This window comes from Phragmites australis, chromosome 4 (assembly GCF_958298935.1).
Source record: "Phragmites australis chromosome 4, lpPhrAust1.1, whole genome shotgun sequence".
Taxonomy (NCBI): Eukaryota; Viridiplantae; Streptophyta; class Magnoliopsida; order Poales; family Poaceae; genus Phragmites; species Phragmites australis.
In genome coordinates this window covers 7,012,425-7,029,119 of record NC_084924.1, presented here as the reverse complement: position 1 = coordinate 7,029,119, position 16,695 = coordinate 7,012,425, and the positions used below count along the sequence as shown (strand labels likewise).

Here is a 16,695-nt window from a genome sequence, read left to right as displayed (position 1 = left end):
TACCAGACACTAGAGTATCCGGGCTAACCTGAAGACTCCGGGTTGAACTCTCAAGTTCAAACCAAGACTCTCTGCCGGAGTCTCCGACTCCGACCAACTGATCAGAGTCACTGAGCCACCTTTAAGACTATCAACACGGATCCCTCTGATAGTACGAATATCCTTAACTCAAATTCAAAATAAAATGAATTAAAACCTATTGAGTAACTACATATCGCTTCTATTTTCTTTTTAAGGAACGCTAACATCTTTTAACTTATCCAATGAGACTTAAAACATGTTCATAACTGCAGCAAACTCATTAATCCCTTAATCATTTATCATCAATTAGCCAAAATCCACATAAAAAGTCTAGATACACTTTCAAATTTCCTCGCCTCCAACCCAATCAAATTCGTAAATAGATCCAACAAATTGGTGATGTCCATACAAATCCGACGTGATAGATGGAAGGGAGCAATATGGGACAAAGTGGAAGAGAGGGACATGACATGAAGGAGAACAAAGCAATTTAGCTCAACTTCCCGTGCCTTGTCTAGCCTAGCCTCCACTAGCAAGGTACCAAACACCCACCATAGGTCTATTTGATATAAGCTTCCGTTCCAAAAAAAAAATCTTAAAATAAGAGCCGTGGGTAGACTGAGAATTTGTTTTAATGAGCCATCTTGTTCATATTTAGACTTTTAAAAAACTTAAATCATTTTATTTTAGCTTATAAACTCCAAATCTTGCATGAATATAGAAGTTGAAGCTGTTGTAAACATGCCATACATCATTCGGCTAGCTGGATGGTGACAGGTGCTATGCTGGGCGTCTAATAACCAGGCAGTTCATTGGAAAACCATGAAATCTACAGGTATGTTTGCGGCACTGCAGAGCACACGAAAATGCTGGCACAACATAAATCACAAATGCACAAATACACCAATTTAGTGCGTAAGACAAAGACATGTGGTGTTTTGCTTCAAACAAATATTAGACAGGCGCTGGATCAGTTCGGTAGCTACTTTCCGATATCATCCTTCCGTAAACACTGTTCATGAATAGGGGCAATTGATTACAAGAAATACAAGTTTAATGTTTCAAAGGTATTCATAATGTATTGCTTTTCCTTGGGGCTACTCGTCTTGCTTTCTGCTGGAGGCAGCAGAGTTAGTAGCAAAGTTACTGAGGCCCAGCTTAAACATGTCAAGATTCACTCCATTCTCTACTAGAACACTTGTCACTCCCATTTTTGATACCTGAAAACAGAGAAAAATACGTAGTTAAGGTGACTTGAAACATGAATTTCATAAAAATCACTTGTATGTGACAAGGATATCTTAGCTGCTGCATATACATGTTCATCTATATCATGTACAGCTGGCCGCCCCGATATCAGTATGTGCACATACATACAATCCAGATGGGTACTAATGCGAGTGTAATTACTAATTAATCTAAAATATGATCGCACTTACAGGCTTATGCCCTATGGTCGTGGGCTGTGTTTGGAGGAACCAAGAAAGCTGTTTGGCAGCCTGCATTTTTATTTATTTTTGGAGCAGCTAGCTGAATCAGTTTATTTGTGGCCTAAACGACGACTAGTTTATTTGTGGATGAGGCCAAATAGCACCAGGGTTCAACTTCAAACCACTATGATTTCACTTCAAACTTATAGTGTGTATAATTAAATATCTAAATTGATTTTATTAACTATTAATTTTTAAGTGTTTCATTAATTTGTAACGTTAGAAATACTTATCATGGCAATTAGCACATGACTAATATGTTATTTGTTTACAACATGAACACATAAAGAACATCATCGAAAATTCTAATCACCTTTTTCTTTATTTATTATCATAATGGAAATTCCAATAGAAATTATACGTGTGTTTTTGTCACTAACACAAAAAGAAGGCATAAAGTAATCCTGAAAGTATGAATAAACTGTCTGAACATATAATATTGGTCCCATCAAAGGTTATTCAGCAATAGTCAATAGCATCAAGCAATCACATATGTCCGCAGCATGCACTACTAATTGATTATTGCCATGTCTTCCAGTTGATGTATCTCCGGCAACTTGTGGAACACAGTGTTCATTATGATCAAATCTATTGAAATGTCAAGCACATAGCATGAGGTCTTGAAGGAAGTTACGCAGCACAATTGATGCAGTTACTGTCTTGTTTCTACAATGATTAACTTGACATATACCATACAATATGCCATTCAATGTACATAATGCCAAAATAGCATGTCAATCATATTGCGAAGATATGAACAAGCAGACCCGCTAGACTAGAATTCAGGTAACCGTTACTTTTGGCTTTTGCAGGCAGCTAGGTATCCCTTCTAATCATGATTACTTGAGTAAGGGATCAATTAGCATGTAAAAAACTAAAAATTTCCATAGCCCCAAGCAATATATTAATATGACCTGACTAGATTCAAATCTTGGTTTCCTAGTCTTACATTCCATACATGATACGAGAACAGAAACTGCACAAGTTGATAAAAATTTCACTAGAGGCCACATAATGGGAAGTCACTGTAAACATATTCGACGTTTTGGATAATAGCTGAGGGATGAGGTGATTGCAGTAAGAATTAGTGAGTTACCGTTTCAATATTCCTGTCCTCGTCATCAAAGAAAAGCATGGACTTGTAGGAAATCCCAGTCCTTCTCTGGATCTTTTGGAAATGCTCAGTCTTGTGAGTCCAGCTGGAGAATATTTCCTTCACACAGTGACCAAGAGTAAGTCAGACATATAGTATTCTGTTCTTACAAAAGATAAAACACATGCTTCAGAAGGACTTGTGTGTGGAAAACAAAGGTGCATAGCATACATGATAATTCAAGCATAGTTTTGTTTATCAGAAAGACATTTCATTCATGATCCCCATTACTACATACAGAATGGGGGCAAGCAAGATTTGATGACATGTACGATCAAATTATCAACTGAAGACCCGAAGCCCAAAGCCCATTACTACATCAACCGAAGACCCAAAGCCCATGAAGCAAAGAGGCCAAGAAGAGGAACCAGAAAGAGAAGGCCCAACTCCAAGTATGACCGGTCAACTGGCTTCTGGGCAAGCAACAAGGGTCCAGCCCGGCGTGAAGAGGCATGTGAGTTTGTGTGAGTTAAAAGGAGAGGGCGAGGCTAGCGTGAGAGCTCGAGCTGTATGATGAAGAATGTCTGAACCTTGTATCCCCAACTTCTTTCAATCCCCAATCCCCAGTTCTTCCCTTCCCAATCTATCAAATCATTCTAGTGTGTGACAAATTGGTAACATAACCTACCAATTCTGGAGATCCTGGATTACCTGAAGATCCCACGCTACCAGACTCGTGTGCAACAGCAGATGTGGGAGCACGTTCAGCAGATGTCTAAATTCGCCAAGGCACCAGTGAGGATTGAGGAGCAGAACAAGGCTACTCAATCGATGCTGGCGGTGCAGAAGGAATCGCTCAACGTGCTCAACAAGTGGAGATGTCCATGATGGACCTCAAGGCGGAGATGGGCGACCTCAAGGCATAGGTGAGCCGCATCGCTAGCAACCCGGTTCTCAAGGAGTGGCCGGCTGATCTGCCCCCGATCTTGCCACAGCCCGGAGAGGATCACTCAGCGAATACCAAGGAGGAGGTGTCGCTGGTGAAGCATCCCCATGACGACCTCAGGCCAGATGGCCACCACCTACATTTCAATCACCGAGGGTCAAGGAATGGGGTGGTTACCATCCTGATACCTACCCCGATCAAGGGTACGAACTATGATCCTATGCAATTCAATTTTGTGACAGATTTGGTGGATTTGGTAGATAGGCCCGTGCAGCATAACCCGCATTACCTTACCCCCTACTGAAACGATATTTTCCTCAATTTAGGGGTGATAGGCCTAGATTGTGGAAGAAGAGATGAGTCCTACTTTAGGTGTTTCGGCATGGGTAAACAATGCTATGATGCATTTTGTTTGGTGGTGGTGGGGGGGGGGGGGGCTACACTGTGGCTAGAGAATGCTAAGCTGTGGCTCCATGCTATGGATTGGGATGAGTTTTGTCACATTGTGTACGCGAAATTCGGTAGAGAGGAATTCTCACAAGTATTGCGTCAACTTTTTTCCATTTTCGTCAGAGTTTAGTAGTAGTTTAGTGCGTGGAGAGATTCAATGAAATTATGCATTCGATGTTAGCACACAATTCACATTGGGATCCATTGTTTTTTGTCTCTCATTTCATTGATGGTCTTAAAGATGAAATCAGAGTTGCTATAGTGCTATATCGGCCATGCTCTTTCTATGTTATAGGAGGAAGTACAGGATACGGGTCATCGCAAGGATCCGCGGCGGTTGGAACCCTCAGCCATGGCATCCTGAGGGGCTCCACACCAGGGATTCCTGCCGCCGCCCCCGCCGCCGAAGCAATTGAAGACTGCAGTGCCAGCGGATGATCGGTGTGGTACCGGGGGCTCTCGAGCAGCCAGCGGATTGGAGAAGTTGGCAACGTTAAGAGGACATGTCAAGGACATTCTTGCCCGCCTACCGTACAACTCCATATTGTTGAAGAATTGTTGAGTTTGCTGAAATGCTATAACGAAGGGCCGCTGAAACCAAATTATGGGAATTCTGAGTCGAGATCGAAGTGCAGCGAAACTCTTATGACCATATCAAAGGAGGCAATCTTTGGTTTTGAAACTCCTCGCATCGTCCGCCTTCAGGGATTGATCCAAAAACAGGAAGTCCTCATGTTGGTCGACTTCGGTAGCTCCAACAATTTCTTCAGTGAAAAGGCAACTCAATTCTTAACTGGTGAATCCAAAGCTTTACAACCAATACAGGTGCACATTGTTGATGGGGGAGTTCTTGTACTAGGAAATTTCCAAACCGCAAGTGGTGGATCCAGGGAATCACCTTTCGCACAACCTTAAAGGTGCTACCATTGGCACGTTACAACATCATTCTCGGCATGGACTGGCTCGAGGAGCACAATCCAATGGATGTACATTGGGTTTGGAAATAAATGGCGTTTGATTACCAAGGTCAGCATGTGTGGCTTCAGGGAGTTCTGCCAAATGTGTTTGTCTATCCCAACATTCATTTTCTCAAGTTTTAGGCCTCCATAACAGAGGGGCAGTTGCACAATTGATACAATTATATGTGATTTCTAAAGAAGATAAGCCTGGCCATATGATCGAGTCGCTTGTACCTCCTACAATTCAGAAATAGCTGCAAGAGTATGAAACCCTCTTCAAGAAGCCGATGGGGATGCCGCCACCCAGAAGCTTTGATCATGCAATTCCCCTTTTCCCTGGGGCCAAGAGCCCAAGACGGATAACCTCCGTCGTTACCACTACAATCCAGCACAAAAAGATGAGATTGAGCGACTGGTGGCTGAGATGTTAGCGCAGGGGACAATCCAATTAAGTTCCAGCTTGTTTGCTTTGCCTGTGCTATTAGTGAAGAAGAAGGATGGGTTGTGGCGCTTTTGTGTGGATTATTGCCACCTAAACACTATCACAATCAAGAATCGCTTTCCCCTCCCATCGTGGATGAGTTGATGGATGAGCTGGCTCGGGCGAAGTGGTTCACTAGTCTTGATCTGAGTTCCGGTTAGCACCAAATTCGGATGAAACCGGAATATGAACACAAGAAAGCTTTTAAGATGCATCACAAACATTATGAATTCAAGTTGATGTCCTATGGGTTGACCAATGCATCGGCTACCTTTTATGGTACAATGGATGTGACCTTGGCGCCATTGCTTAGCAGGGGAGTTCTTGTATTCATAGACGATATCTTAATATACAACGAAAAGATTGAAGAACACGAGCGGCTACTCCGTGGGGTGTTTGAAATTCTGCCTGCTCATCAGGTCAAGGTCAAGCGGTCCAAGTGCAAGTTTGCTCAAAAGTTGACATATCTGGGGCACATGATCGGTGATGCAGTTGCTGCTGACAGGAAGAATATCGCTGCCGTCAAGAACTGGCTAGTGTCATCCTTGATGTGCAAAGTCTGTGGATTCCTTGGGCTTGCGGGATACTACCGAAAATTTGTGTGCCACTTCGGAATTTTCAGTCGTCCCCTTACTAATCTCAGCCCTGGTGTTGGTGCTCCCGGATTTCACAAAGCAATTTGTAATCGAGATGGACGCATCTGACAAAGGCATCGGTGTGGTTCTTATGCAGGAGGGTCACCCTATGGCGTTCTTGAGCAAGGCTTTGGAGCCACGGGCGCAAGGTCTTTCGGCATATGAGACGGAAGGCTTGGCGGTGCTTATGGCGGTTGATCAATGGCGACCGTACCTTCAGCATGCTGAATTTTTTATCCGCGCCGATCAGCGAAGCCTTGTACACCTCAAGAATCTGCAGCTGACTACACCCTAGCAACAAAGAGTGCTGGTAAAACTCTTGGGCTTACAGTACCGGTTGGTGTACAAGAAAGGCCAGGAAAACAGGGGAGCAGAAGCGCTGTCTCGGCGAGATCATACGACGGTGGCGGAGATTTTGAGTGTAGCCATGCACACTTCTTTTAAGGAAGTCTGCACACTAAAAGCCAAGATGAAACACCAAAACTATTTTCTTCACAAATTCTTGAAATTTGTGCGACCAGCTTGTGATTTCCTTCTTTTATATGTGGTCAAATTATACAAAACATAATTCTATCTCGAATGTTCATTCATAATTTCCTAGCGCCCTTGATGAACAAGACCATAAATCCCCACAATTCACACCAGCTCTCCATGTCACGCTTTGGGTGTAGTCATGCGCAGGCCCATTTTCAGTTGTATCAACTATCAAGTTACCAATCGAATGTTTGCTAGGAAGAAGCTGCCTGAATTATGGTGCATCTACGAATTCTGATAAGCATAAAAGGTGAAGGACAACCCAAGTGGAAATTATGGCCGGACGGAGCTTCTTACTTGGGCGACGAACATGGATTGGAGCTCCAATTTGTCGAGGAACACCTTGGCTATGTCCGGGGTGGGGGAGCGGGATGCAATCGCCATGTCGACCCCCTTCTCCTTGAGGGCGTACATGATGCCCCTGGCGTGCCGGAAGAGGCTCGGCGAATCCCTCTTGGACCGGCACTCGCTGTCGAAAACGAAACCAAACAGAATATTACTCTCACCAGGCACCAGCTGAACCTAGAATGATCGGAGAAAGGGAGTGGGGCTGGGAGGAGATAGAGAGGGGGGGGGGGGCGACGCGAGACGGACCAGTAGAAGGGCCAGAGGGTGTAGTCGAGGTCGAAGACGACGAGGCGGGGCAATACCTGGAAGAGGCCCAGGATCTGCAGCGCCTCCGCCTTCACCCGCTCGTCGCCCATCTCCCCTCCCCTCTCCTCGCTGCCGCTGCGACGGCCACTCGCCGGCGGGAGAAGCGACTAGGGGAGACGGCGCCGCGGGACCGGCGGCTCGGTTCAACACGGCTCGCTTCTTGGCTAACGAGGGGAGAGAGAGAGAGAGAGAGAGGAGCGGAACACGGATGCTTGCTTGATCCAGACCGAAACGCGTGGATGGACTGGATTCCTCAAGATTTTGCCGGGCCGGGCATCCCTCCGCATCGGACGGGCCGTTCTAGGTTGGGCTGGGCAGGCCCGCACCGCGCAGAGCAAGCAAGACCGACTCGACCGCAACACGGTGTCTGTTCACTTCCCTTGCCCCCACCGCAAAACCCCCGGCGCTCGCCGCCGCCGCCGCCGCCGCTCGTCGCGCCCTGCTATTGTATCATCCCGTCCACAGCCATCCGCTGTAATCACCGGCACTGAGGGATCGATCGGCACCGGAGACTGTGAAGGAGGAGGAGCGCAAAGATGGCGGATTTCCGGACCTCCACGCACAGGGATAGGTGGATCTTGCAGCCGCACGATCTGGTGACCCGTCCTCTCCGCCCCTGGCGTTCAGGGTTTGCTTTGCTTTGTGTTGGCACGGCTGCTTTCCTGTTCTGACACCACGGTATCACGCCCTTGGTGTGTGCTTCGCAGATGGATAGGTGGGCGGCGGCGAACCAGCGAGCCGCGGAGACCCTCGCGCAGGTTGTGTTGGGTTCCCCGGCCACCGTTTTGGAGTTTATTTGTTCAGCAGTTGAGATTATTAGCTAATCGATGGATGGGTGGGGTGCTTATTGATCCTCTCTTGCTCTTTGTGAAGTATGGGACGACGCGGTTGAAGGTGGACCCTGTCGACGGCGCGCTCTCCTACCCGGAGCCTGCGCCGGATCATGGTACGCACCATTCATTGGTTTCGAACTTGTATGTCTACTTGCGCACGCAATGTGTGGCACCCCAAATTTGTGTCTTTGTGTTTGGTTCACTCCAAAGTCTTGTGCTTTCATTGTTTGGCAACTTACATTTAGTCATGTTAGTGTTGATTGTTGAATTTTTAAAATTTCAGTTGAAGGGAGCTCGGATGTAAAGCCTCTGTCTTACGAAGAGGAGCAGTTGACGCGGGTATTTTACGAGCAGAAGATTCAGGAAGTATGTGCAGCATTCAAGTTCCCTCACAAAATCCAGGTAAAGGATCCTACTTTCAAGATAGAGCCTTTGTTAGCTTATGATTTTGTGCTAACAGCTGCTTATTGATTGCAGGCTACTGCCATAATATATTTCAAAAGATTCTATCTACAGTGGTCTGTAATGGAGCATCACCCAAAGCATATAATGTAAGAAGCAACGATAACAAATACGATTCTATGGTTGAGAACGTACAGATTGATTTCTAGTGTATTCATACTTAGCTAAGATAAGCGTATTATGTGAAGACTGGTGTGTGTGTGTGTGTCTTGGTAAAAAGTATGGACGTGTGTTGCGTCTTGTCCTATGCCTATACAATCAAGGTCTTTCCTGATTCCATTTAGAATTTTTCCCAGTAAATTCCAAGTAAACCAATTTTCGTTTGACAGGTTAACATGTGTATATGCTTCTTGCAAAGTGGAAGAAAATCATGTTTCTGCGGAGGAACTAGGTAAAGGAATTCAGCAGGACCATCAGATCATTCTAAATAATGAGATGATTCTTCTTAAGGTATGCCATTTCCACATTTGGTTTTGTTAGCGTCTCCAAGCAACCAGAATATGACATTAAGTTTCTTGTTGGCTTCCAGTCTTTAGACTTTGATCTCATTGTTTATGCTCCGTATCGATCTATTGAAGGATTTATTGATGATCTGGAGGTAAGTTTCGTGTATTTGTTTCATACTGCAAATCAAGAAGTTCAACTTCTCGTGTTGCTCTGTTTTAGGAGTTCCATGGCATTCAGTGTCATAAATTCATCACAGTTCAGCTTATTTCAGTGCAGTCTTCATTGTCTAATGCCATTTCTTTTTGTATGAAGGATTTCTGCAGGGCAGGTAATGGTGCATTCCAACGTTTGAAGGTATTGTTTGCTGTATTTGCTTTTTTTCTGACATGTTCAAATCGCAATAGCTTACGTAAACTATGTTCATCTGCACAATGTTTCCTACTAACCACTTGCATCATCACAGTATCTTACAAATGCCAGAAATCAATCTAGAAATTGGGAGTCATTATTAGACACATTTGGTATGGTAATTGCACAGGGTTGATAGTACTAGGGGAGTACGGATGCTATTAGTACCAAGGTTGTAACACTAATTCTTACATTTAGAATTTAGAATAGTTAAAATACCACCACGTTAATAATTCTGCATGTGACAAGTGCAAAGATTGAGTTATCTTGGTTACAATGTCTGTATTTCATATGTGGCGATCAAAACATTGATGGAATAATGGATGGATCTAGATGTGAAAATTATGTTGGATGTAAACGATGTACACACTATAGGAAACACAATATGTGCAGCCTGTGTATCTACTATTTATTATGGCACACTACTTCTGAATATTAACTTATATCACTTCCTTTCAGTAAAGTACATCATTTGAATATCGGCACATGAGTCGTAAGACTATTATTCTTTTCAGTAAAGATACATACACATTTTACACTTACTAAAAAGATAATCCAACCATCTATGAGATCAGATATAGTGTGAATTTCCAAGTTGGGTCATATACCATAAATGCTCTCTCAGTTTATTCCTTACATGGAAAGAAACGACATAATTACGACATTATATAATACTTATGCTGTACAGCCTCTGTGCTTTCCGCTCATTTGCTACAGGAGTTTCATCAAACCGCGATATCCCAGGTTGACAAAATGATGTTGACTGATGCACCTCTTCTATATACTCCTGGACAGGTAACCTTAAACTCTTTATTATTACCATTTTCATAAATTTACTGCTTTGATTTTGTATCTGATTGAGAAAGCTTCCAACCAACGTGCATACTTTTCAAGCTTAGCTTACTCATACTTCCAAGTTTCATCCGATCTCTTATGTGATCTCATTAGATTCCGTGTTTCAATTTTTGCAGTTGGCATTGGCTGCTTTGCACAAGTCCAATGATGTTCACAGGGTCCTCAATTTTGAAAGGTCATGAGCATTTGATCTGGATTATTACGATTTAACATATTTCAGGGTTGTGTCTCATCATGCAGTTTCTTTCTTTCTATTTATTCACTGTTCATGTTACTAAATTCACTGATTGTTCGCAGATACTTGGAAAGTATCTTTTCAAGGCAACATTCTGATTGCCCGGTTGAACAGTTTGTTCAGTCAATCAATGCAATCAATTATTTGGTACGGAATTTTGCCTGGCTTGGGGCAATACAATTTAGTATAATGATATAACCTACCAGCCTTACATCATGCTGCACTAGACTAGTTTACACTTTGTGTTACGCAGGATGATTAGAAACCACGATAGTTAATTGAAAATGTTTAAATGCTCGGAAGGTTGTTGATAATCTATTGTCCGAATACAGTATGATCTCTGGAACATCATGTAGGTTGGGAGTTATACATGATAAGGCTAACCCACATTATGAAACTCCCAGTGCTGTAGAATCACATGGATTTACTGATGGTCAAGACCTCGTCAGTAGAGTTGTATAACCAGTCACCACTAGTAAAGACTAGAACTTTCATGTGTCCCCTTCATAAAAGAGAATTCACAATGGTAAAGAAAAGGCTTGCTGGAGCCAAACACTGAGCAGTGAGTGCTAACTCCTAAGTAGGCAGCAACATAGAGGACACTAGATAAAGTCTTTTACCAAATTTTAATATTGAGTGCCAGTATGGTGTTGCTGTACTATGCTGTGGTATCTTGCTAGGTACAGGAAGATTTATGTATTCGAGTAAAATATTTCTGTTTTGACTTCAAAATAGAGGTGCTCATTTTGTTATTCTATGTAGAAAGAGCAAAGTAAAAAACTTTTAAAAGGTGCAGCAATGCTCAACCCTGGGTCCCATCTGGACCTTGGGGCAGTGCGGAGAAATGGGACCTTTCTTTTTTTATTCTTAAGTTTCATTTTTGACTTTTGTATCCCCTAATAAAATGTTTTTGAATGCTTGCTCATACAAGAGCAAACCCCATTGACCATTGTATTGTAAAACTTACACTAGGGCCCACAGACAACTACGTTGGAAACTTAAAACTGTGGCAACCTTAGGGCTTAGTGCACTGGTAGATGAGCTGGAGCCCTACAAAGATTAAAGATTAGAATCCATCCGTCATCAATATGGTAGGAAACATAGAGGACTCTTCTGATCTGCCACTTCTGCACTTAATTTTGGTAACCATATGGACATGCCAGGTGCTATGCTTTATTACATTATCATTTATCATTTTGATAGCTATTATACCTTTGTCACGCCCTTTGTATTTTTTTGTGTATCTTTGCAGGTTGACCAGCTTAAAATACCTACTGTCAAGGACATGAGGCATGTTGACCGCAAGCTGAAACATTGTTTGGATCCAAGCTCACATGATGAGTAGGCTTTCTTATTTCCACGTGTCAGCATGTATTGTATCGTTATTATTACCCACCAATCCTTCATACTTTTTTTGCTATTCGTTTATCTCCACAGGCATAAGAAAAAAGAGAAGAAGTCAAAGCACAAATCGAAACGGACATCTACTGATGCACAACTGTAAGCACCTTGTACCACCAACTCACATGTTTGACCGTGTTCCATTCAGTTCTTGCTTCTGAGCACCTTCTCTACAGCAACAACTAGAAAGCATGGTTGAGCAGTGGTTTCGTGTAAGAAACAGTTCCAGAAATGTGATGGTAAGGACTCGTTCTTCTCTATCTTGTGTGTTATTTACTTTGTATGCTACCAAGATAACATGCACGATAGCTCCATTTTACTCACACTCACCAAAAGATCCAAACTGAATTCCGGTTGCCCTATCCAGCACAGAAGGAAGCACTATTCTGAGCTTCTGTCATCGCCATCTGAGGTAGTTATATACCTGAGGACAAGCAATTTTGTGACAAGGCGAGACACACACCATTGCCTCGCTTTCTTGTGTGTCCAGTGCTAATGGGTGCTGTAGTTTTTGTAACTTATTGATTGCTACAAGGGAAGAATTGCGGCAAGAAACAATAAAGAGGTGTAACATTGGATGTCTATTGCTATGTATGGAAAACTTGAAATGGTACGGGGCTTACTTTGCGTCAGCCAAGAGACTTAATTAACTACTTGAATTTCTTCTTTGCGATTGTACCATTGTTGTGTCTGAATGCCGAATCATACAATGTAATCCAAGATTATCTGTCTGTAAGAGAATAACTATCTGTTGGGAGTTATTGTGAATCTAAATTGAGTATGTGAATACCTTGCGATGCCACCAAAGATTTCGTTATGAAATTTCTGCTGTGGTTTTCGGCTACTTCTGTTTTCAATAACAAGATGGTTGAAAGAGAATTCAGCTTGTACTTCTGTTTTCTGCTACTTCTAGGCCAGAATTTTGTAAGAGTCAACATATGCTGGGTAAAATGCTAACCACACGTTCAAAGCTCACAAGAGCAAAATGATTCGATATAGCCATCAGAATGCGTACAAGCGCCCAAGCGGCATAGCTCAGCTGATCTGTTGTCTTCATTTTCTCGTCAGCTATTACCAGCATATATAAACCGATAACGAGTATCCTAGTAATATAAGCTGGAGACACAGCGTATGCACAACGTTTCCCCAATGTTGGCTACGTGTTTTTACACAGACCTCAATGTGAAATCTGGATTAGCAGTTGTGCATTATTTTGCCACAAACTTCAGAACAGCATCCACTACTTGGCTGAGACGTCAGTCCCTATGTCGAACAAATCACTGTTTTTGAAGGATCAGTTTTCTGCTGCTCAAGCATCAGCCTTGCCGCTTCTCGGAGAGATGCGTGCAATTCATCGTGTATATTTGACCTCTCGAAGGTAAAAGTAGCGTCGTTTATACATGTACTAAATCGTTTTATTGTCTTCTCCTCAAGTATTTCTTTAACAGCCTGCAACCGATCCAAATAACAAAAAGATCATTAACATTCCATAGAAGTGAAATGTTAAGTGTGCCCAATTATAATTGCACTGTGAACAATATTGAGATATGTCCCCTATTAAGAATATGAAAATCCTATAAGCAGGTCATAAGGATTCAACTGTTGAGCAACAAGGAGCTAACCATATACGAGTAGAAAATAACTCTTACTGTGGAAACTGGAAACAGATTCAAAGGCTATTGGGCATCCGAAGGAAAATGATCTCGAGGAAAGTATGAACGTGACAACCGATACGTTGATCAATGGTCCTCAAGGAGAGATGGAGATACCGTGGATGTAAGAATATGTTCTTCACTTCTTCCAGCCAACCAAGCCAGAAAGCGACCTTAATCACCATCCACATAATCGAATGTGAAGTGATAGGTCAAAGATATGCTAACGCTAGCCACAAAATAGATTTTGCAGGCATACCGTAAATAGAAGGATCATAAATAAAGGAGTGGAATCTTCACTAGACATATACCCATTGTTCTGATTGTAGCTAGTGACTGGATGACTGCTATCTAATACTCCTAGAGTTCCACTGAACACACTGTTTATTTGCCAACTAACGCCACCTATGTTCTCTGATGGCTGCTTGCGGTCTGAAAGAATGGGATCGGCTATTTCCTTCTGCCTGAAAGCTACCCTAAACGGTTGCAGATCATTCAGCCCTTTACAATATCATCAGAATTCTACCTTTGAAAGTTTGAAACCAAGTCTTCAGGGTCATGCCAAAATGATCAAGACGCTAAAATCTTGCTTGACTACCAAATACTGCTCCAGTCTGAAAGAACGGGATCGGCTATTTCCTTCCAGCCTGAAAGCTACCCTAAACGGTTGCAGATCGTTCAGCCCTTTGCAATATCATCAGAATTCTACCTTTGAAAGTTTGAAGCCAAGTCTTCCAGGGTCATGCCAAAATGATCAAGACGCTCAAATCTTGCCTGACAATCAAATACTGCTCCAACAGAAGTCTAAATCACCCGGAGATGCCATTGATGGATATTTCTGTGTCACTTCCAGGTTGCAGGCAGCTGTAGCATGTTAAAGGTACGATTTTGCTTCTGATATGTGATGCCAAGAACTTTATTGATCAACACTTAACAGAATGATTCTTTCTGACTCGAGTGTTCAAGGAGCTTAAAAAGTACAAATGGTGCAAACCTGCAACATCTTGGGATGGAAGGTGGGCACGCCGACTTGCGAGACGGCCGCGGCGCCAAAGAAGTTTCCCAGCAGCGCGGCGTCCGTCGCCGACAACCCCCACAACAGCCCGGCCGCGAAACCGGCGAGAAAGCTGTCTCCGGCGCCGGTGGGGTCCACCTGCACGGCGGGGAACGGCGCGACTCGCGCCTCCCCACCGTCCCAGTACAGCCGGCACCCGTCCCTCCCCTCGGTGATGATAACGCAGCACCGCCGCCTCGCGGTATCCACCCCCACGTACGGCGCCTCCTCCGACGAGGCCTTGAGAAACGCCAGTCGCGGGAGAAGCCGCGCGTACGGCGTACCCTCTAGCGCCACGTGGCGGACGGCGCCCTCGCCGTCGAACGCCCGTATCAGCGCCTGTGCGTCCACGAGTACCGCGCGGCAGAGCTGGATCATCCGCTCGAGCGTCTGCGGCAGCACCTCTCCTGCGACACCGACGGCGAGTCCGTAGGCGAAGCGGCGGTCGGGGAGGTCGGCGGGGTAGATCGGGTCGCAGGCGCGCACCCGCCGGAGCTCCCGGTCCGGGGCGTGCGCCGAGGCGGCAGCGTCGGAGAACTTGGCGTGGAAGGAGGTGGTGGGCGCGGCGCAGAGCAGCGGCAGATGCCGCGAAGGCGCCGGCGCGGAGGCGTAGGCGAAGTCGGGGCCGACCTTGGACACCACGACGAAGGCGGTCTCCTCCTCCCTGGGCGACGCGGCGTCGAGCACGTTGGACACGAAGGCCGCGGCCCCACCCAGCGTCTCCCCCACCACGCGTCCGCCCCGGAGCAGCACGTCGTGGCAGTAGCTCCCCACCACGAGGCCCTCAAGCGCGCCGGTCGCCCCCTTCATCCGATCCTCCTCCTGCTCCTCCGCGTCTTCGAGCTCCGCCGCGAGCGGCATCGCGGCGGCTGGGGACGGCGCCAGGGCGCGAGAGGGAGAGGGAGCCGTGGTGGTGGGTGCGGGGGTCTCGGGCCGGTGAGGGAGACGAGCTGCGCGACGGCATCGTGGGGGGGGGGGGGGGAATAAAAGCGCGGGGGCGGGGTGGATGCCGGGAGGCGACAAGGGAGGCTTTACAGATGCCGTGCGGCGGGATACGTGGCGGCGGCGCACGTGTGAGTTTCAGTTTGTGCGGCGGCGGCGGCGGCGGCGGCCACTGTCGCCGTCCGGTGCGTTGGAGTTTGGAAGCGAGTCTGGGTCGTTGGGCGGGCGTGTCCGTAGGGAGTTACTGCTCTGTCAGGATCTCGAGTGGCTTGACATGCCCACCGGTTTGGTTCGCCGGCTGCCAGCGACCACCGTACTGCGTTCCCGTTCGCGGTTGTGTGTCCATGGGTATTGATCGAAGATCTTCGATCTACCTTTACGGGAGGTGGCTGATGCTCTACGTCTACGACGAAAAGTTATCATGAATCTTAAAGGAACAATGGTAAAGGATAGTTACCGTCCTTAGATTCATAGTAACAGAGTTGTTCACTTGTTCTTATTGTAGGCATGTTAGATCTTAGATGATGCGAGCTGCAAAGAGGAGAAGGAAAAAAGGGACAACTCGTAGCATTAGCCTTGAGTCTACAACTGCCACTTTTGCAAAAAGGCTTTTGAGAACTTCAAAAATTACATAATGGTCTTTACAACTTATAAAAGAAACCTGAAAGAAATTAAAAATTACATCAAAGTCTTTCTACACCACGTAACACCAAGAATGACGAAGAACGTCAAGCCGTCATCAGAGCTCCACACTTGAAGTGACTAAGTTTAGCCAATATACAATCTCTAGTGTCAGCGATCTCAACCGATAGAGTTGTAAGGGCCTCCTTATTCATATGGAGTGAAGGTTGAATAGGGATTCCACCAGGGATTGGTGTCGGCATCGCCCAGTGATCTGCTCAACATTTCTAAACACCGTTAGGATTTTTTAAATCTGGTGATCCTCAACTATGGCGACACATATGCTTGCTCTTGCTCGTCCATGGCACCAACCACAAGTGGCATAAGCGTCCGACAACAACACTAAAGCTGTGTTTTGCTATGTGAGATGGTTAGGCCTAGATATCGAGCCAGCTCATCTTGGCTTGTCTCATTTTAGCTCGTTATCATAACGAGTCGGTTCAGCTCGGTTTGTTATGTTAA

General features: G+C 45.1%; 3 protein-coding genes across 8 annotated transcripts; 1 reads left to right on the top strand and 2 right to left on the bottom strand.

The window, feature by feature from the left end:
- Positions 1 to 937: 937 nt before the first annotated feature.
- Positions 938 to 7,465, bottom strand: LOC133915496 (uncharacterized). Its single transcript, XM_062358678.1, has 4 exons — positions 7,204 to 7,465; positions 6,907 to 7,078; positions 2,608 to 2,724; positions 938 to 1,241 (listed from the first exon to the last, which is right to left on the bottom strand). The coding sequence occupies exons 1-4, from the start codon at positions 7,311 to 7,313 to the stop codon at positions 1,119 to 1,121; spliced, it is 522 nt and encodes a 173-aa protein (XP_062214662.1). The 5' UTR covers positions 7,314 to 7,465; the 3' UTR covers positions 938 to 1,118.
- A 136-nt stretch (positions 7,466 to 7,601) lies between these two features.
- Positions 7,602 to 12,691, top strand: LOC133915495 (cyclin-H1-1). 3 transcript variants are annotated; one of them, XR_009909342.1, is made up of 15 exons: positions 7,602 to 7,859; positions 7,971 to 8,021; positions 8,137 to 8,209; positions 8,380 to 8,498; positions 8,574 to 8,647; positions 8,888 to 9,008; positions 9,088 to 9,156; positions 9,318 to 9,359; positions 10,131 to 10,208; positions 10,385 to 10,443; positions 10,566 to 10,650; positions 11,756 to 11,844; positions 11,941 to 12,003; positions 12,081 to 12,143; positions 12,277 to 12,691. XR_009909342.1 is itself a non-coding variant. In XM_062358677.1 (13 exons), exons 1-13 carry the CDS (start codon positions 7,800 to 7,802, stop codon positions 12,005 to 12,007), a joined length of 987 nt encoding a protein of 328 aa, XP_062214661.1. In that variant the 5' UTR covers positions 7,602 to 7,799. The 3 variants fall into 3 exon arrangements, 1 of the variants encoding a protein (XP_062214661.1); XR_009909341.1 differs by having other exon boundaries at positions 12,272 to 12,691; XM_062358677.1 differs by lacking the exons at positions 12,081 to 12,143; positions 12,277 to 12,691 and having other exon boundaries at positions 11,941 to 12,007.
- Positions 12,692 to 12,868: 177 nt separating this feature from the next.
- Positions 12,869 to 16,067, bottom strand: LOC133915494 (inositol 3-kinase-like). Of its 4 annotated transcripts, none has more exons than XR_009909339.1 (3): positions 14,551 to 16,067; positions 14,083 to 14,450; positions 13,219 to 13,353 (listed from the first exon to the last, which is right to left on the bottom strand). XR_009909339.1 is itself a non-coding variant. In XM_062358674.1 (2 exons), the coding sequence occupies exons 1-2, from the start codon at positions 15,469 to 15,471 to the stop codon at positions 13,168 to 13,170; spliced, it is 1,107 nt and encodes a 368-aa protein (XP_062214658.1). In that variant the 5' UTR covers positions 15,472 to 16,065; the 3' UTR covers positions 12,869 to 13,167. The 4 variants fall into 4 exon arrangements, 2 of the variants coding, with proteins under 2 accessions (XP_062214658.1, XP_062214660.1); XR_009909340.1 differs by having other exon boundaries at positions 13,222 to 13,353; positions 14,266 to 14,450; XM_062358674.1 differs by lacking the exon at positions 14,083 to 14,450 and having other exon boundaries at positions 12,869 to 13,353; positions 14,551 to 16,065.
- Positions 16,068 to 16,695: the final 628 nt, after the last annotated feature.

Bases quoted from the DNA above. Each gene is read 5' to 3' on its own strand.
- LOC133915495 (XM_062358677.1), top strand. From the start codon at position 7,800: ATGGCGGATTTCCGGACCTCCACGCACAGGGATAGGTGGATCTTGCAG. The intron at 7,860-7,970 runs GTGACCCGTCCT...TGTGCTTCGCAG, and splicing joins TCTTGCAGCCGCACGATCTG to ATGGATAGGTGGGCGGCGGC. The intron at 8,648-8,887 runs GTAAGAAGCAAC...TTCGTTTGACAG, and splicing joins CATCACCCAAAGCATATAAT to GTTAACATGTGTATATGCTT.
- LOC133915496 (XM_062358678.1), bottom strand. From the start codon at position 7,313: ATGGGCGACGAGCGGGTGAAGGCGGAGGCGCTGCAGATCCTGGGCCTC. The intron at 7,079-7,203 runs GTCCGTCTCGCG...CGTTTTCGACAG, and splicing joins ACCCTCTGGCCCTTCTACTG to CGAGTGCCGGTCCAAGAGGG. The intron at 2,725-6,906 runs GTAAGAAGCTCC...CACTGTGTGAAG, and splicing joins AATCCATGTTCGTCGCCCAA to GAAATATTCTCCAGCTGGAC.
- LOC133915494 (XM_062358674.1), bottom strand. From the start codon at position 15,471: ATGCCGCTCGCGGCGGAGCTCGAAGACGCGGAGGAGCAGGAGGAGGAT. The intron at 13,354-14,550 runs GTTTGCACCATT...GATCGGTTGCAG, and splicing joins TCCATCCCAAGATGTTGCAG to GCTGTTAAAGAAATACTTGA.